At 42.2% G+C, this 18,978-nt stretch overlaps 1 protein-coding gene across 7 annotated transcripts in view; it reads left to right on the forward strand.

Moving 5' to 3' along the window:
- Nucleotides 1–18,978, forward strand: part of CDK5RAP2 (CDK5 regulatory subunit associated protein 2) — a 180,901-nt gene that overhangs the window by 126,725 nt on the left and 35,198 nt on the right. For 6 of the 7 annotated variants that reach the window (XM_063081771.1, XM_063081776.1, XM_063081774.1 and 3 more), the window contains 4 exons: nt 6–128; nt 4,507–5,080; nt 6,911–7,143; nt 17,563–17,611. In XM_063081771.1, coding sequence (XP_062937841.1) covers nt 6–128; nt 4,507–5,080; nt 6,911–7,143; nt 17,563–17,611 — 979 coding nt within the window. The remainder of the gene's footprint in view (nt 1–5; nt 129–4,506; nt 5,081–6,910; nt 7,144–17,562; nt 17,612–18,978) is intronic. The other variant, XM_063081777.1, reaches the window with a different exon arrangement.

The raw sequence follows: 18,978 nt of genomic DNA on the forward strand, positions 1-18,978 counted from the left end.
TGTAGCTCAGCCTCTTGTGGGAGCAGCCTACCAGGACAGCCCAGGAGACGAAAAAGGAATTAAAACCACACCCTCTGTCTGGAGAGACAAGGAAATGGACAGTGACCAGCAAACAATCTACGAGAATGGTCAGAATCCAACCCCTACATGTATTGAACATCTACCATGTGTCAGGCACCATTTGGGATGTTTTATGTAAAAATTATCACTAAGCCTGCAATAGCTCTGGGGGCATCATTATCATTCTCATCTAACACATGGGGAAGCTGACGTTTTAAAAATAATTGACCCTGGGCTACCCAGCTGGCAAATAGGTGGGAGAATCGAGGTACAGTAGGATGTGTCAGAGCTTACCAGTCCATTGGTCAGACACTTTGTCCGAGGCAGTGGGCTGGGCACTGAGGGGTCAGCACAAGAAGACACAATGCCTCCTCTCAAGGGACCTTGCAAATGGGAGGAGATAGTCATCCCACAGTCCCTCTGTATGCAGCTAGTCATCCCACAGTCCCTCTGTATGCAGCCTGGGGCTGGCTGTTGTTGAGGCGTGCATAAAGGTGGCCTCCCTATGCTGGGAGGAGTGAGGCAGAGGAGAGCCGGCAGCTGAGACTGCTGTGTGGGGTTTGCCAGATAGGTCAGTGGGAAAGGGAGGCCACAGGCAGATTGTATTCCTTTCTTTTTTGACTGATGAAGTATTGTAAGCATACAGATAAACACAAAGCATAATGTAACAAATAACACATGCTCTTATTCAACCAGAATGAGCAAATGCTTACGTTTTTTCTTTTTACCTTAGATCTTTTTTTTCCCTTTGTTTAAAAAAAAAAAAAATCACTATTATTGGATCTCATTCACTCTGTAAGAAATAATTGTCCTCAGAAATCCCAAATTTGTCAAGAAATAGCCATGAGAATGCCAGTTCTAGGGAAATACCTGGCTGTGGGCCCTGGTCTTAGTGGCGTGTCCTTTCCCCAGGCCTGAAGTCAGTGCCGTGAATATGTGGTCACATGCTTCTGAGTGTTCTGGGCTTTGAGAAGAAAGCTACCCTACTGGGCAATAAAGTACCCCTTAGCTGAATTGTGAAAAGTTCTAGAACCTACAGTATTTCTTATAGTACAAATAATTGATGCTGGGGACATCTTTTGATTTCTTGTTCATGGTGATCAATAAAGACTTCTCAACTGATTGACAGTTTCCCTTTCCCTCTCAGTATCTCTTCATCACTGAACTTCTTTCATTTTTCTGAATGTGCTTTCAGGACTTTGCATGTGCTGTTGCCTCTGCCTGAACTTCCTCCCTTAGATTGTTGCTTAGCTGATGCTTCATCCTTCCAATGCCTGCCTAGATCTCAGAGATCATGGGAGCACGTCCTGAGTCCCCAGTTATTTGGGCACTCACATCAGCCCCCCTGCTTACCCTTCCCCAGTACCAGCTAGTGTTGAATCCACCTGCTCAGTGACTGCCCTCCGCAGGCTGGGTCCTGTGCAACATCTTCACTGCTGTTTGTTCTTCAGGAGCCCCTTGATAGATACTTGGGAACTGAATGAAGGGGATTTCACAGGTGTTATTGGCCTTCACATTGAGGGCTAAGAACTCTCTGTCTTTGCTTATACACCCCTGATACAGGAGGCCCAGCTGCAGGAGGGTTATGTCAGGAAGAAGCATTCAGAGTGTTGGAGGCAGGCTGCCAGGCTTGACGACGGGCTTTGCTGCTCACTCATCCTGAACCTTGGGCAAATTCTTAATCTCTCTAAGCCTTGACCTTCTTTTCTGTAAAATGGAGATACTAGTGGTGCCTCACAGGGTTGTGGCAAATCAATAGTATAGGTGAAGTGCTTGGTGCCTAGGCCAGGTCCTAGTGTATAATTATATGTCCTGAGGCCATGGTAAACCTGCAGTTTCACATGTACGCTACAGCTTATAATCCTTCCTTCCTCATACCCTCTATGCAATGATATTTAATTGAATGGAAGCAGCTCTTTCAGACCTTTATCAAGGGCTACTGAGCAGAGAATAGCAAAGCCACATCACCATGCTGGTGCTGGGCTATGAGACTTACTGTCTTCTGGCCTTGATGCCTAGATATCAAATCCTTACCTTTGCCAAATTACAAATTGCTGTAGATTGTGGACTTTTGGGAGCACTTCTGAAGTCAAAACTGTTAAGTACAAAGTGTCTAAGGTTATGGTTGTTGCATTGCTAGCAGCAAAATTTAAAGTGGAGGGCTGGAGAATGTGCACACCTTCTCAAGCGTTCTGAGGGGGTGTGTGTAGCTAAACATCAGAGCTGGCCACAGTTTATATCACAAAAGGACATTTGTATGGACATTTGTCTTTGCCTCATAGTTACTTAGTGAAAGTCATCACAACTAATCTTATTCCTCCGAGTAAACATTGCTTCCTACCGTGAAATATGGACCACATTCCATTATCATGAGGTTGTTATAGCAAAGATATTTCCTTGTCTTGAAGGATGATTCACTGGACCAAAGTCTTGTTGAGAGATCTCTCTCCCTGGTGCTCTCTCGTTTATACTCGCTCAGCCAGAAGTACTTGCTGAAGTACTCTGTTGCAGGCTCTTTGCCAGACTCTGGAGAAACAGAGATGGATGACATGGTCTCCACCTTCAAGGACCTCACAGACTAGTGATTATAAAAAATTGTGCACGGGAAAAATGCAATGTTAGGAATCCTTCCTTTAGGTTGTGTAGCAGCTGCTTTCTAAAACGAAAAGGTTTATTTTATGGTATTTGCACTGTGAATAGAGACAAGAGTAGACCTAAAGTCACGAGGAGCAGATTGCAGAACAAGAAATTGGAGCGTGCAGTCTGACAGGGATTTCTGTGAGATTTTCTTTCTGAGAGCTCTTCTGGTTCATCCGGTCCAACCCACACTTGCTTATGCAGCATTTCCCCACGCAGGCCTTCGCTTGCATCCTCCAGTGGCGAACATCTCCTTCCAGCTTTGAACGCAAGGAGAAGCAAAAGAGTGTTCATATTAGTTGGTTTTCTTTATTGTTATATGCCAGACACTGTTAGCCTTTTTGTAGATATTGTTCCGTATAATTCTAAAAACAAAATGAGCAAGCACAACTCTTCATAGTGAATGATATTCTTTCCATTTTACAGAGGAAACTCCTGAGGCTCAGAAAGCTTAGGTAATCTGGCTAAGGCCATACAGCTAGTAAGTGGCAGAGCCAGGATTTGAAACCAGGTCTGTTGAGTTTCAAAGATGGGTTTTTTTCTCCTACCTTCTGCTGCCTTTTAAGTAATCAAACAGCTCCTTATATTGAGCTGAGCTTTCCCTGGACAGCAGGCAGTGTGTTGTAGTGGCCAAGGACAGAACTCTGGAGTCAGGCGTGAGCTTGAAGCCTCACTACAACCATATTAGCCATCTCTTTCGTCATTTTACATACAGGGAAACTGAGGCACTGGGATAGTAAATTACTTGCCTAAGCCTATGCTGCCAGCAGGTAGCAAAGGTGGGTGTGATCCTACTTGTCTTTGGCTTCAAAGTTTATATTCTTTCTGCTCTACCACTCCCCCTCTCAACAAAAATTTGGCTTCATCTCTTGGGATTTAAGCTAGCTATAAGGAAATATTTCCTGGCAGGGTGTGAGTCAGCAAAACAGCTCACTAAAGGAGACATCATGGCATCTTAGAAACTGGTGGACATGGAAATGAAAAGAAAACTGTCACCTGCCTTGGGTGTTTAGAATTACTACTCTTTAACATTGCTTCACTGAGTCTGTCAATATTTCTTAGACTGCCACTGACTTCTGGTCTGGGCTAGGTACTGTACTAGGTGTAGAAATGTGAAGATGAAGGGCTACGTCCCTGCTATGAGGGAACTTGCAGTCTGGTGAGGGAGAGAAGAATCCAAATAACAAATGCTATGTAAATAAATAAGCCAGTTGTAATTCCTATATTAGTAGCCAGCATGTAGTATGTTTGTCTTGAGTAATATGTATAAAGTGCTGTGGAAGCACAGAGGGGAATGACTTTTGCATAGCTCGAGGAGGGCTTGCAGAAGAAGGAAAATTAGATCTGGGTGTAGAAGAATGAATAGGAGTTCATTGAGTAGGAGTAGAATAGAGGGCTGAGGGTATTCCAGGCAGAGGGCACAGAACATGCAAAATCATGGAGGCATGAAACAGCATGGAATGTGCAAGGAATCATGGTTGATTTAGTAGGGAATCTCTATAGGTGATACCAGGGATATTCCTGGAAAGGTTCCCTGGAACTAGATTCTGGAGGGTCTCAGCTAGAGAGTGGGGATATTGATGAGTCTAAGGTATGTTGGGGGCGGTGCTTAAGCATAGGTAAATTCACTTTTTAGACCAGTTGCTCGGAGGAAGAGAATGGATTAAGAGGTAAAAGGGAAAGACTAGAGGCAGGGAGGCTTATTAGAAGGCTCATTCAATGGTCTTGATTTGGCCATGGCTGTGAGGAAGGAGAGAGAGGGGTGATTTCAGCGAAGGACATACTGATATAAATGTATTTGATTTTCAGACTCTGAAATTTACTTGCCTGATGACCTTGCCATCTTGCCGACATGCGGAGAGAATCCTGAAGATATTCTGGGCCCAACTTCAGTGGCTACTTACTTGAGTTCTAAGAATCAACCTTCTCTTAAGGTCTGTGTGATTGGGACTGATCAGTCTGAGGACATCGATATCTCAAATGACACAGATGACCTAAAACAGAAAATCCGTGGTTTGGAAACTGAGCTGGAGGGCTACCGGAATTTCATAGTTCAGCTTCAGAAGCACTCCCAGTGCAGTGAGGCCATTATCACAGTTTTGTGTGGGACAGAAGGGGCCCAGGACGGCTTGAACAAGCCCAAGGGCAGTACTGATGAAGAAGAAATGACCTTTTCAAGTTTGCACCAAGTACGATATGTGAAACACATGAAAATCCTCCATCCTCTGGCCCCAGAGATGATTGAGGGCAGGATGCTAGAGAGCCTCAAGCAGCAGCTGGTGGACCAGGAATATGAGCTGCAGAAAGAGCAGAATTTGAACATGGAACTTTTCAGTGAAATCTATAACCTGCAGAATAAGTTCAGAGATATCTCACCCTCAAGGTACATTCTACCTCTGCCTTCTCTTTCTTTAAGCCTGCAGTTCCTGATGTTGCCACTAGGCGGGAGCCCATGAGCTGAAAGGGATGCTGCTCTGTGATGGGGAGGAATATGTACTGGGGGAGGCTCGGTGGTGGGGTTCAGACAGCCAGGCCTCCTGGAGAAGTGAAACACGATGGGGACACGAGGAATAGTGCCCGCCCACGTGAACGTCAGGTACAAGTCTTGTGTCCTCTGTAGTTGGCATGGCAGATTTTGCCCTTCTCAGGTTTCATAGGGCTCAAGGTAAAGGTTTCATACCAGTTACTTGGTGAGTGGTAGTGCTTTTGCTGAACTGCAGTGTTTACTCTTGGACTCTTATTGGCTTTTGCAGTGCTGTGGAACTAAAACTGATGTCCTAGGCAGGGTGGGAAGAATATAAATATTTTCCATATCTTTACCCTTTAAGGTCATCTTAGAGAAATAAGCCTGCGTTGAAAGAGAAGAATTCTTAGGTCATGGAGATAATGCTTTATGAGTATAGATAGATACAGTTTTGCTTCATGAGATATGGCAAAAAGGGGATCATTTGTAAAGTTGACCTTCATTTGTCACTAATTTGAGACAAGCACATCGTTCTGAATTGTCAGGAGCCAGAGTGAATTTTTCAAGACTTTCCAGGCAGTGAGATTGAAGGGAGCTTGTATTTATTGAAGGGCTGTTGTGTCAGGCCCCTGGTTGGGCACTTTTCTTATTTAATCTTTAAAATCATCTGAGAAGGAGGTGTTCTTAAACATGCTTTTATAGATAAGGAAAGTGAGCCTCAAAGAGGTTGCTGTGACTTGTCGGAGAATATTCACAGAGCTGGTCAGAGCTGTTGCCAGCGTTCAAGCCCACCTTACCCCCCTCCAATACTTGTGTTCTTTCTCTTCCCTTAAATCCACCCCCATCTCTCTTATAGGAGTCACATGATCTGTATGTACATACTCAGCGTTAAAGGTGATTGCTAGGCTCACATACTGTTGTCATTTCAGGGAAGGGAGAACATGTTGAATGGAAGTGCCAGCATCTTTGCCAGGCTCCTCTCTGGAGCCAGGGTATTGTGGCCACAGTTTACTTTTATATGAGCTACATTTCGCTTAACTTGTGTTTTTCTCAGTGCCTACTAAATCTTGCAGTTTCACAGATAGGAAAAGATGGCACATGGTGGTCAGTGGGGAGGACTGCATAACAGAGCTTTGAAGCCAGAGTTGTGTTTGAATCCACCACTTAACTTTGCTATCAGTTTCCTCTTCTGTGGGGGGCATTCCTACACTTGTTGGAAGACTGGGAGAATCAGATAATTTCTATGAAAGACCTAATTCAGTGACTGACAGGTGGAGACCCTAAGTAAATGGTAGTTAGGATCATGATTATCCCCTTACCTTTTGGTTAGGAGGAGAGGGGCCTACCTTTTTTTTTTCTTTTTCCTCCCCTGTCTTACACTTTTTTTTGTACTTCACTAGAATTTTTGGTAGATCTCCCTGACCCTCAGGGCATATATTTCTGTAATTCAGAACAGTATTTTTGAAGAGTATATGGAAACTAATTGTTCTCCTGTGTCCTTGCCAATCCACTTTAATTGAGGGCTTTATAAGGTTAAAAATATTGTAGAAGAATCTTTGTTCCAGCATTTATTGGCTCTTTGAAATCGAAGGAGTGACCTTGTACAGTTTCAATTTTTCTAAAAGTATATGTACTTGTACAGCTGCAGGCTTTTAAAAATTGGGCTCTGTCATTTTTCCAATTAGTGTTAAGGTCACAAAAATTCAATTCTAAAATGGTATGAGCATTTTCTTTCCTCCCTTTTATCAGATACGATTCATTAGTTCAGTCCCAGGCCAGAGAGCTCTCCCTTCAACGGCAGCAGATTAAGGATAGCCATGACATCTGTGTCATTTATCGTCAACACATGAACACCATGATTAAGGCATTTGAGGAGCTGCTGCAGGCCAGTGATGTGGATTGCTGTGTGGCGGAGGGTTTCCAGGAGCAGCTGAATCAATGTGCGGAACTGCTGGAGAAATTGGAAAAGCTGCTTCTCAACGGTAAGTGGGGTGAGGCACGTGAGTCCTAAGCCACCTCAGTAATTGATCCAGGACTTCTTGGAGGGGCACAGGAGGAACTGACTCCTTGGCCTTGTTTGTCTCCTGTCCCTCTGCCTTGATGAGGTGAGCTTAGATGCCTCCAGGGCTGGGCTGGTGAGGTATGGGAGTGAAGCTAGCCAGGAGGTGCTGCCTCTCAGCACTGGCCACATGGTTGCCAGTTCTTCCACATTTTCCAGAGAAGATGAAAATTGGGTATTTTTCATGAAAACTCATGAGTTTTAAATGTTGGCAAGCAAAAAAACCCAACCAGACAAGCAAAACTTTTTTCAGTTAAAACATATATCCAAGGGTAAGGGGTGGTAAGAAGAAGGACAAAAATCCTTTGCTAATAAACCTTTGCAGTGTGCTAGGTATTTCAGTAAATGTTATTACATTAAAATTTTTTTTAAATAGTTTTTGACACCGCAATGAAGAACTCCCGTATACCTTCACCCAGCTTCATCAGTTGTTAGCATTTTGCCATGTTTGTTTTTTCTTTCTCTCTGTCTCTTTATACATACATGCACACTTATTTTCTTTCTGAACCCTATGAGAGTAGAGTGACAATATCATGTCACTTTCCCCAGATGCTTCAATGTATGGTTCCTCAGACCAAGGACATTCTCTTATATAACCACAGTTCAGTTATCAAAATAAGAAATAGAATTATCTAGTGTACTATTATCTAATATACATTTTATATTTAGTTTTTTATAATTGATTCAGTAATGTCTTTTATGACTATTTATTCCTGATTCTGACACTGATCCTGGATCTGGTCTCCACATTACATGTAGTTGCTATGTCTCTTTGGTATCTTTTAATGTGGAATAGTTCCTCACCCTTTGTCTTTCATGACATTAACATACTTGAGTTCAGCCTGGTCCCTTACTTGGGGATTATCTGTTGTTTCCTTAAATGACTAGATTATATTGCTTAGGTTAGTTACAGTTTTGGCAGGAATACCACATAGGTGACTTTTTGTCCTTATGGTGGCATGTTAAGGAGGCACATGATACCAGCTTGTCCCATTTTTGGTGGTAATAACTTTGATCACTTGGTTAAGGTGGTGTCTGTCAGAGTTCTCCACTGTGAATTATAATATTTCCCTGTGTGATAAGTAATTCGTGGGTGATACTTTGTAACTGTAAATATTCTGTTTCTCTTCAAACCTTTACCAATGAATTTTACCATACATCGATGGTTCTTGGCTAACTCAGATGTTACAGTGATGGTGGCAATATGGTGATTTTTTTCCTAACACCATCATTGCTTTGTCGTTTATTATTAGGTGGCATCTACTAGAAGGATGCATTCTCAATTCAACTCCTTTTATTTATGTATTTATTGTTTGTTTACTATTACTATGGACTTATATATTCTTATTTTATTTAATGGGCTGTTATCCGTTCTGTCATTCACATTGTGCTAGATTTGGTAAGTGGCAGTTCTTTTTGACACATGTCCATCTTTTCAAGAGTACTTTCTCACTTTCTGGCACAAAAAAAAGATGTTCCACGTTCATCTTGTACTGTTCCTGCTCCTGAATTAGCCACTTCTCCAAGAAGCCTTAGTTCTTTTTATTGAGGAATGGTATTTAAAAACCAAGATTTAGTGCTGGGTGTGTTCATTGCTACTAAGATGTCTTTGTTTCTAAGCCCTTTAGCAAGGCAGATTGGTATGGATGTGTGTGTTTGTGTGTGTGTATAAATGTATAATTTATTTAAAACATCATTACTTCACAATGATATCTCCAATTCCAATCCAAACTGAGTTCTTTCTTGTCTTTCTCATTTCCATATTTATATTTCCTTCTTCAACAGTAAGGACCCTGGCTTTCACAACACAAGCATATCTGCTGATTTGCTCAATTTGAAAATATATGCAAATAGTTCCAGAATTGCTCCACCCATACCACTCTGAAAAACAAATCTACTGGGAGAGTTCAAGATTTGTTTATAGTTATTTTTGTTTTTAGGCTAAGGGTTATAGTCAGGTATTGAGTTGAAAAGTTACTTGGTTTCATTCTTTCTACAGTGTCGTTATGTTATTCATTTGAAATATGATTAGATTAATTTGGTATTTAATTTTAGGTTTTTTTACCCTATTCTTGTTTATCTAATTTCATTTTTGAATATTGAAAACATTAATATAGTTCCAAAGTTAAAACTTTTATCCTTTTAAATTGCCTCTAGAAGTCATTATTTTTGTTCCTCTCCTTTATTAGTATTTTTTAGTCCCCCTTTCTCTCTTAAACCCATTGGGATTGGGCTTTCAGTCATCCCAGCAGTCACTAACAGTGTCTACTTGGGCACATCAGTTCTCAGTCTTTATCTTACTCAGACTCCAGCAGTATTTGACTTGGTCGATTCCTCCCTCCTTGAGGCAATCCTTTGCCCACTTGGCTTCTAAAAAGACCCCACTGTGAGTTCAGTTCTCCTTCCCCTCCCTGGCCCTTTGAAGCTCTACCTTCAGCATATCTTCTGTATCTTCATGACCTCATTGCTCCCGTGGCTGCAGCTGCCACCACCGTCTCACCCGGATTGTTGCAGTCCTCTCCTGCCTGGCCTCTGTGCTTCTCATCAGCCCATTGCAGTCTGTTTTCCACATAGTAGTCAGAGTCATCTTTTAAATACGTGAGTCAGATCACGTCCCTTCTGCTCAAAAATCAAAGGCTTTCCTTTTCACTCAGCGTACAAGTCCAGATAAGAGACCACAAAACCCTGTGCCGTCACCTGACCACCTCTCTTACCTCATCTCCTACCACCCCAGCTACACTGCCCTTAACAGTTTTCCATCACACCAGAGCAGCTCCTTTTTCAGGGCTTTTGTGCTTTCTCTTCTCTCTGGTGTCTCCCATCCCTTCAAGGCCTTCTCTCAAATGTCATATTATCGGAAAAGCCCTCTTTGACAACTCTGTTGAACAGCAAGGCTCCTCTGCCCCATCGCTGGCATTCCCTTTTCCCTTTACCCTGCTTTATTTTCCTCTATTTTGCTTGTCAGCATCTCGCATATTACCTACTGTGTAGTCCACCCTCATCCACAGGGGATATGTTCCAAGACCCCTGGTGGATGCCTGAAAATGAGGGTAGTACTGAACCTTATATACACTATGGTTTTTCCTATACATGTGTATCTATAGGTTAGGCACAATAAGAGATTAACAACAACGACTAATAATAAAATAGAACAAACAAAGCAATATACTGTTCACAATTTCATGGATGCAAGATACGTTCTTATCATAGCTCTTAGCAAACTCAGCATACAATTTATTTTTCTTTCCTTGTGTCCAGAACCTTCACTGTTTTACTTAAAGGAAGCATTGTTGGCTTCTCTTTGGCATATCTGAATTGCCAGCATCACTACTCTTGCACTTCGGGGCCATTATGAAGTAAAATAAAGGTGACTTGAACACAAGCACTGCACTACCGCAACAGTCGGTCTGATAACCAAGACAACTGCTAAGCAACTAGTGGTGGGGAGTGTATACAGTGTGGATATGCTGGACAAAGTATGAGTCATGTCCCAGATGGGATGGAGCAGGATGGGACAGCAGGAGAACTGTGTGCAGTTTAAAACTTGTGAATTGTTTACTTTTGCTATTTTCCATTTAATATTTTTGGACCATGGTTGACCACGGAAAGTGAAACTGCAGATAAGGGGGGACTTACTTGTTATTCTGCCTCCCCTGTTGGAGAGTAAGCCCCACAGGTCACATAGATCTTGTCTGTTGTGTTTGTTGCAGTAGCACTAGGACACAGACTTTCTGGCAGGTAGTAGACACTCAATACATACTTTTTTAAGGAATAAATAAATGATTGAGTGAATTAATGAATCTCAGTTTTACACTTGTGGAGACTGTTGCCCAAGTAAACGACCCATCTTGATCATTTATGGAGTTAATGGCAGAGCTGGGATTTCAAATCAGGCCCCTGGACAACAGACTCTTTTCACTAGATCTCCTTGTATTCCACTTGGTATCATATATGTTGTTTGATTTAAACTTCACAATGACCTTGGAAGCATGTGGTATTAACCCAGTTTTACAGATGATGAACCTGCGGCACAGAAATATTATCTTACATATCTAAACAAGTGGGTCCAGTGGTGAAGAATGCAGTCATAGGAGTTGGACGGGACAGGTTAGAGCTCTGGCTCCCTACTTGTCAGCTCTGTGTCCTGGGAAAATTACTTCACACCTTGCCTCAATTTCTTCACCTGTAAATGTAGTATTCTAATACCTGTTCACAGAGTTGTCTTAAGGGTGAAATTAAATAATGGATGCGAAGCCTTTGCTCAGTGCTTGGTACATGGCTCTTGCATACTGACTGCTTACTAGTATTTGTGTTTATTGTGAGTTGGGGCTTAATCTTCAGACGAACGTAGCCTTAAGAAAGGGTAGTATGTTGCTCAAAGTCACAGCTGACTTGGTGGAACCAGGATTTGACCCTGTTCTCCTATCTTCATATGTACAAAACAGATGGTTCATGAGGGTCCACATATGTTCAGTTTAATTCCAGGATAGCATGTGGGATAGTTTGCGCATCTGGACCTGGTGAATATTTTTTTCCCAATTTTTCCAAAGGGCCCCCAACAGCTTAGAACCAGTGTAGGCTGATTTTCCTATTACCAGTTCCCCAGGACCTTTGAAGTCCAGGATATAGGAGCACTTGACTTTCCCAGCTTTATAAAAATTTACTTTCTTCTGACTAAGGTTTTACAAATAAGCTAGTCTTCATTTCATTAGTGGAGAAATAACTGGGTCCTCATGATAAAGCTGTATCTTCCAGGCCCGAGGCATTTTCCATATCTGTCTCTTTCTTTCTACAAGCCCTCATCCTGGGCCCTAGAAAGGGGAGGCTGAAAGAGAGCCAGCCTCTGATACCAGCTGCCCCCCTTGATTTATTTTTCAGTTATTTACCTTGACAAGTCTAAGGAGATCCTACTTCTTGTTTCCTGTGGGTTCTGAAGGCAGAAGCATTTCAGGCTTAGCAGACAACACAAACATAGGACTTTATTTTCTTCTACAAAGGCATAAAAAGTCCCAGGAACCTCACTACAGCTCCTTTTCTTAGAGAATAAAATGTAGCATAGAGGTGGGTCTTTCTCCTAAAAGCCATGTAGGGGGTCTGGCTCCTGAATTATGAAACGAGCTTATCATAATGTGGTTTTATATGTGAGGCAGTTGCATAGCATGAGTTCTTAAAAATTTAAATATAGCCTTTTTTTTTTTTTACTAATACAAAGCAATACGTGTTTACTGTAGAATAACAGATAAGCAAATACTCCTATAATTGCATCATTCACACAGCAAAGCGTGAACACCCTGGAGTTTATATGCCCAGACCTTTTTTATACATATGTGTATTTTTTATGGAAATGGTACTGTTTGCATCCTCTCCCTTTGTTCAATTATAGATAATAAATATTAACATACACTGTAAGTTTTAGTGGCTGCAGAGCATTCTTTTGTATAAATGTATTATAATTTAAACATTCTGCATTAGATGGACATTTTGTTCTAGTTTTGGGCTATTATGCAGATCACTGTATTGGAATCTTTGTGCATGTCCTTGCTATTTTTTAAATATTTAATTGGTAAAATCCAAGAGGTAGGATAATAGTGATTTTTTTTTAATGCTTCTAAGGGATAGAGTTGGGGATCTTCCTTCGCTCCATTAAACTAGGGATTCCACTAGGGGGTCTGGAGCCCTGTAAGATTTTGAGTATATTATGTACGCTTTTCTGAGGTAAGGGTCTGTAACTTTTAGATTGCCAATGAGGGCTGGGACCCAAAGTAGATTAGGAACTGGTGTTGCAGCCAGGTTTTTCACCATATCCTTGTGCATGGTGCCTCCTAAGACCAGTTGTATAAGGAAAGCAGTATCTTGTCTTCAGGTATTTTTGAGTAAGCTATGTTAGTCACTGGGAAGGGTACAAAGAAGATTATGAGATAGTCCCTTCCTCAGTGAGCTCACTGTGTGTGTCAGGGTTTCACTACATGAACAGAAGACAGCTGCTCGGATCCCTTGCCTTGGCACTTCTTTGCTGACAGAGATAAACCTAAAACATTCAGTTTTCTCAAGGCCTTCCACAGTCTGCCTTTTCCAGCCTACTTCCCTGTCAATACTAATGATGATGATGGAGGAACAATGAGGAAATGAGGAAGGCTGGTTTTTATTGAGTGCTTGCTATGTGCTAGGCATTGTTCTCACAGCCTGAGAACAATGCCTAGCATATTTATTATCCTCATTTAGTAAATGAGGAAGAGAGGTTGATTTGCTTGATAAAAGTCACACAGGAAGTGGCAGTGTCTGAATTTGAGATCAGGCAGTTTGCTTCCACAGCCTACCCTTCTCACCACCATGCTACCGTGCTTCTCACACTCCTGTCACATACGGTGCACTGGTCAAGCATTCTGCGGGCCAGGCCTTGCATTTCCCACTTTGGTGACTCTGTTCAAACCAGTCTCTTTTCTGTAAGGCATTTACTCCCTCTCTGTATTAGTCCGTTTTGTGTTGCTTATAACAAAACACTTGGAACTGGGTAATTTATAAAGAATATGAAATTTATTTGCTTACTGTTTCTGAGGCTGGGAAGTCCAGAGTCCATCTGGTGGTGGTGACAGTGACCCAGGGTCTCATATTGCAAGATGGTGGAAGCAGAGACAGCAGAGAGAGAGAGCAAGAGACAGACTCCTCTTCTTTTAAAGCCCTCGGAACTACGCCCCTGACTACCATTTTTAATCCATTCACTACTGCAGAGTCCTACAATCCAATCACCTCTTCAAGGCTCTACCTTTCAGTTACCGCAATAGGATCTCCCACCCTCTTAACAGTCACAGTAGGGGCTAAGTTTTTAATCCATAAAACCTGGGGGACACAATTCAAGCTTCAGGGAGTTTTGGGGGGGACATAATTCAATCCACTACACTCTCCACTTGTAGAAATTTTGCCTGTCCTCCAGGAAGCTTTCTTTGTTTACCCCAAGTGAAAGCAAAGTCTATTCCTTTTCTTTATCTCTGGGTTGTTTGTAGCTGGGACACAACATTCACTCAGACACTGTGATGGAGGCTGTCACAAGGATGTAGAGGTTGGAGAGAACAGGACCTTTGGAGTCAGATAGATCTGATCTCATCCCAGCTTTACAGGTCGTTTACCCCTTGAAGAATCAGATTTCTTGGAAGAGGGTAGTAGCACCTGTCTTGTACAGTTGTTAGTGAGGATTAAATGAGATTATTTAAAGTATCTGCGTCCTGCTTGGCAAACAGTGAGAGCTCAGGAGGTGACAGCAGTGATGATGGGGTATGTGAGTTATGGTTAGTGGAGTGATCCAGGCCATCAGGTAAAATGGAGGATTTTCTCTCCTAAGTATCCCTGAATCTGCCCTCCCCTGAGCCCTGTAGCTGCTTCTTAGCTTTATAAAGCAATTCTGTCCTGCCTTGAAGATAATAGCTCGGTTGCCACCTCCTCTGAATTTTCCCCAATGGTTCAGGCCGGATTATGTTTGTCTCCTCTGTGTGCCCTCCCACAGTATCCATGCTGCACTTATCACAGCACTGTAGTGTAATTGTCTTTTGCGTCCATTGTCCCTTCTCAGATGTGAGCTCATTGAGGGCAGGATGGTTCCTCATTCATCTCAGTGCACCTATGAGGAGCACTACAAATATTTACTACCAGTTACTAGTGAGACTGAAAGGAAGAAACATTTAGGCCATGGAGGAGATGCTGGGCTTTGGTATTTGATTTAACTCCGTACAATTGATGGATTTTGAGGTGGGGAGTACTGTTTTAAAAGAGGCTTCTGAAATGGTAGCAGTACACAGGATCAATCAGTGTGGAGAGGAGACTGAAGGTGGGTCAGCCAGTTACGAGTCTGTCCTGCATGATAGTCCTCTCTTGTTCAAATGTGAATGCGATAACCAGATTTTTTTTTAAAAGACAAAGTACCCCCTCTGCCACACACTGTGAAGCTTTTAGGTGTAGTAACAAGACTTGCCTGAGAGATGGGAGCAGCATTTTCATGATGTACATCCTAAGCTTTTAGAATAGCCCGACAGATGGTACCCTGTCACCTGTGTGAAAGCAGTTTCCGCCAAGAAATTCAATGCATCAATTGTTATGATCTCCCTGTGAATCCCACAATAACCATTTGTCATTTGGTTTTAAAGAAAGCTGTTGTGATAGGGGAACGTGTAGAATACAATTGTTGAGTTACAGCAAGCTCCCCAAAGGGTCTCTTATGTGAGGAAGGGGAAACACGTGTTTTCTGGTGGCATCGGGGCACTTCCTTCTGTCATCATGGGTTTTGTTAGGAATGGAGGAGAGGCTTTTGATGGTTTTAAGATGGGTTTATGGTCAGGAGACCCTGAATGGTTAAAGCCTGCCACAAACCAAGGGAGTCCGCCCTGTGAAGTTCCCAAGGGAGGTATACTCCTAATGGTAGATGTGAAACAGGATGTCATGTTACTGTTTGCCTGGTTAGTGCATGTATAACTTCTGTGCTTTTTGGAAGGCTGGGCTGTGGCAGATGGCCTGTCCTCAGGGTCTGTAGGGTCAAAGTCTTATCATCAATAGCCCCAGTGCAGGTGTCAGGCGTGAGATGAAAAATGCCATCTGAGCTGTTTTTTTTTTTAACATGCAGTTGTCCCTGCCCATTAGGGATGGTCTTGCAATCTGGGGCTTCCACTTAAAGGTCTTGAAATCTGACCGAATCAGATGTGGGTTTCCCCCCTTGAGGAGGAACGGAGAGGATGGAAAGGAGGAGATTCTGAGAGCATCCACTGTGATAGAGGCCTATCAGCCTCTACCTTTCAAGAAAACCAAAGATCACACCATTTTGGGCCAGATGTAACCAAGAGGATCAAGGCATAGATTTTTGACAGAGCTAGCTACAAGAATATCTCCCTTACTCTTGCTTAACTGTAAAATGCAGTAAAGTAAGTAAGAGTATGAATTGGGCAAAGTGAGAGAGTTGAAACATTAAACCTCCTGTATTTTCACTTCTTTGAAGTAAGATGGAGATACTAACACTGTGCTTGTAGGATCGTGGTGAAGCTTTAAGGGGATAGCAGATATTAAAGGACTGTACTCAGGGTCTGTCGCCCAGTTATTCAGGCCCTTTTGACTCATTCCTGATGGCAACAGTGCCCTGCAATGGTGGGTGACTTCTAAGCACTTGGCGTGTTGCAGTGACTCTTTGTGCCCAGGTGGCTGGCCTGGGGGGTGGAGAGGGAGCCTGGACAGCCATGCCAACTGGCCTAGTGAGTTTGTAGGCGGGAACCACTAGACATAAAGCAAATGTGCAAGGCTCCGGTGATCTTTCTTCCACACTGTGGTGGTTGAGAACTTTTTCTTTTAGAAGTAGTTTTGAAAATTGTATGTGTGGGTGCAGTTTAATTATAGTCTCATTTTTCAGGTACAGCTAGAGAAGGTTTTGGTTTTTTTCTTTAGCCATGCATCAGTTTCTTCAAAGAACTCATCCCATCTGCAATTTCCAGAGTTCTGTAGTATTTTTAAAATAAAGTTGTTAGTCTCTTTTAAATCTAGGCTCATGTGCTTCCTTTCAAACAGCAAATGATGACATGCAGGAACAGAGCAGAGCCTCTTTTGCCCAACTTCTCTGAGCTTTATTTTGTTCTGTTTTGTCATTTCTTTTAGTCATTTCCCTTGCTTTAGACAGTGGCTTTTTCAACTGCTCTTATATACGCCTTCCCCTAGTAATCTCACTTCTGAGAGTGTTACCTAAAGAAATAACTTAAATGCAGATAAAGCTGTATGCATAAGATATTTATCTATAAAAGGGAAAATTTGGAGATGACCTAAATGTCAAGTAGGGAAATGGAAAAAACTGTGGTACATGCATGCCTACAATGGAATTTTAGTATAATCATTAAAAATGATGTTTCTAAAGCAAATTTAGTAAGAGACATTTATAAAGTCCTTAGTGAAAAATTTAAGTCATAATACGGTATCATCAGAGCCAAAATTCATGGAGAAAAGAATGGGAGGAAATCCATAACATGTCTTTGGAGGTAGCAGGAAGATAGTGATCTTTTTTTGATTCTATTACCCATTTCCTACAATGAGCATATATTCTGTAGAACCAGAGTTTTAGAGAAGGAAATTGAACCTGTACCAGCAATGCCCTGGTGACTGCTTTTTAGATTTGGGGCTGTCACCTAGATCTAATGCCGGAGGAGTGATAAAGGAGCAGCCTGTAGTCTGAATTGTATTCTTGGTAATCGTGCTTTAAATGTCCAGGATTGTTATAGAGTGTTTAAACAAATGAAACAGTGCCTTTGCAAATGCATGAGGAAGAAATTATCAGGGAACACTTAAAAAAATGTTTTATTCTTGATGTTATCTTTGCTTTCAGGAAAATCAGTTGGAATGGAAATGAGCACCGAGAACGGACAGATAGAGAGGTGAGTGTGTAGCATTTGTTAAGAAGTCTTTCCAGGACTTTCTGAGTTTGGTTTGCCTGCCACCTCTTTAAATCTTCCAGCTCCCTCCCATTCTGTTAGTTTCCCATTCTGCTTCTTGTAAATAAGGCATAAACAGCTATGGAACTGACAGTGGCCTTACAAAACCAAGAGTTCATGCTGGGGGTCCTGCATCCTTCATTCATTCATTTCAGGTTACTCATGGCATTTCTGTCAGGTGATTTGAACCAGGTGACATATTCTCTCTGTTGGCTCCTGGGTACGTGTAGGATAAATTCCAGACTCAGCCTGGCGTTTGAGGCCCTTCTTCCTGCCCTGCCCTTTTCCTTCCCTTTCCTGTCTCTCCTCTACCCACTTGCTTCCCAGCGTGTACCCCATGCTACAGTTTTATCTAGCTTCTTATTGTGCTCTAGATCATGGCTGTGCAAAGCTGTACACTCTTCCTCTTGTAGTTTGAAAATTATTCTTTAGAGTCAGTTCAAGTGGAAATGAACATGGCTCCCCCCAATGCTCTACCTCTCCACCACGTCCCAGGATCAGTTACATTGCAGCACTTACCACATGGTATTATAATACTTTCTGCATTTATCTTTCCACTCTCAGAATTCTGAAGAAGGACATGAGCTAGCTAGTATTAACTGGGTATTCATGGTTGTCAGCTGCTGTCCTAGGCATTTCACATTTATTACTTCTAACCCTATGAGGTGAGCATTTTCATTACCATTTTAGGATGAGGAGCCTGTGGGTCAGAGTTGCATACTTGCCATTAAGAGGCAGAGCTGGGATCTGAACTTGACTCTGACATACTCCAATGCCTGTGCTCTTACTGTTATTCAAATTGTCTTTTGAGGGCAAAGACTATGTCTTGAGTATCTCTACTTGCTCCAGCTCCAAGTATCTGGCATGTAGTTGTAGTTTAAAAAGTGTTCATAGAATAAATTAATTATATATTTTCTTAGCTTACTTCTATGGCCACTGAAAATGCCAAGGTCTTGCCTTCCTCTGTTTACTTGTTAAAGTTTCTGAATGCTATTAATGCTGCTGGGTACTTTCCTTCTCTTTCGAGACATCGCGCTTTGGGCTTCTGGGGGTAAAATAAATAAATAGAGACCGGTCTGGGAGACAGAATTTTAGATTTTGTTGGCATCACGAAGGCCACCAGCATCATTAAAGTGACCAGGCAGGGAAGTATCACAGCTCACTGGAAGACATTTTAATCAGAGCTTCTATAAATTTAAAAGTACTCCTTTACTACTGTAGTAATGTCAGAGATCCCTCCTAGTTCAGCCTTCCACTTCCATCCTTATGATAGCAGATCTTCTGGCAGACTGTGGAGAGGGCAAGGAAGG

This window comes from Cynocephalus volans, chromosome 17 (genome assembly GCF_027409185.1).
Source record: "Cynocephalus volans isolate mCynVol1 chromosome 17, mCynVol1.pri, whole genome shotgun sequence".
In the NCBI taxonomy this organism is placed as follows: domain Eukaryota; kingdom Metazoa; phylum Chordata; class Mammalia; order Dermoptera; family Cynocephalidae; genus Cynocephalus; species Cynocephalus volans.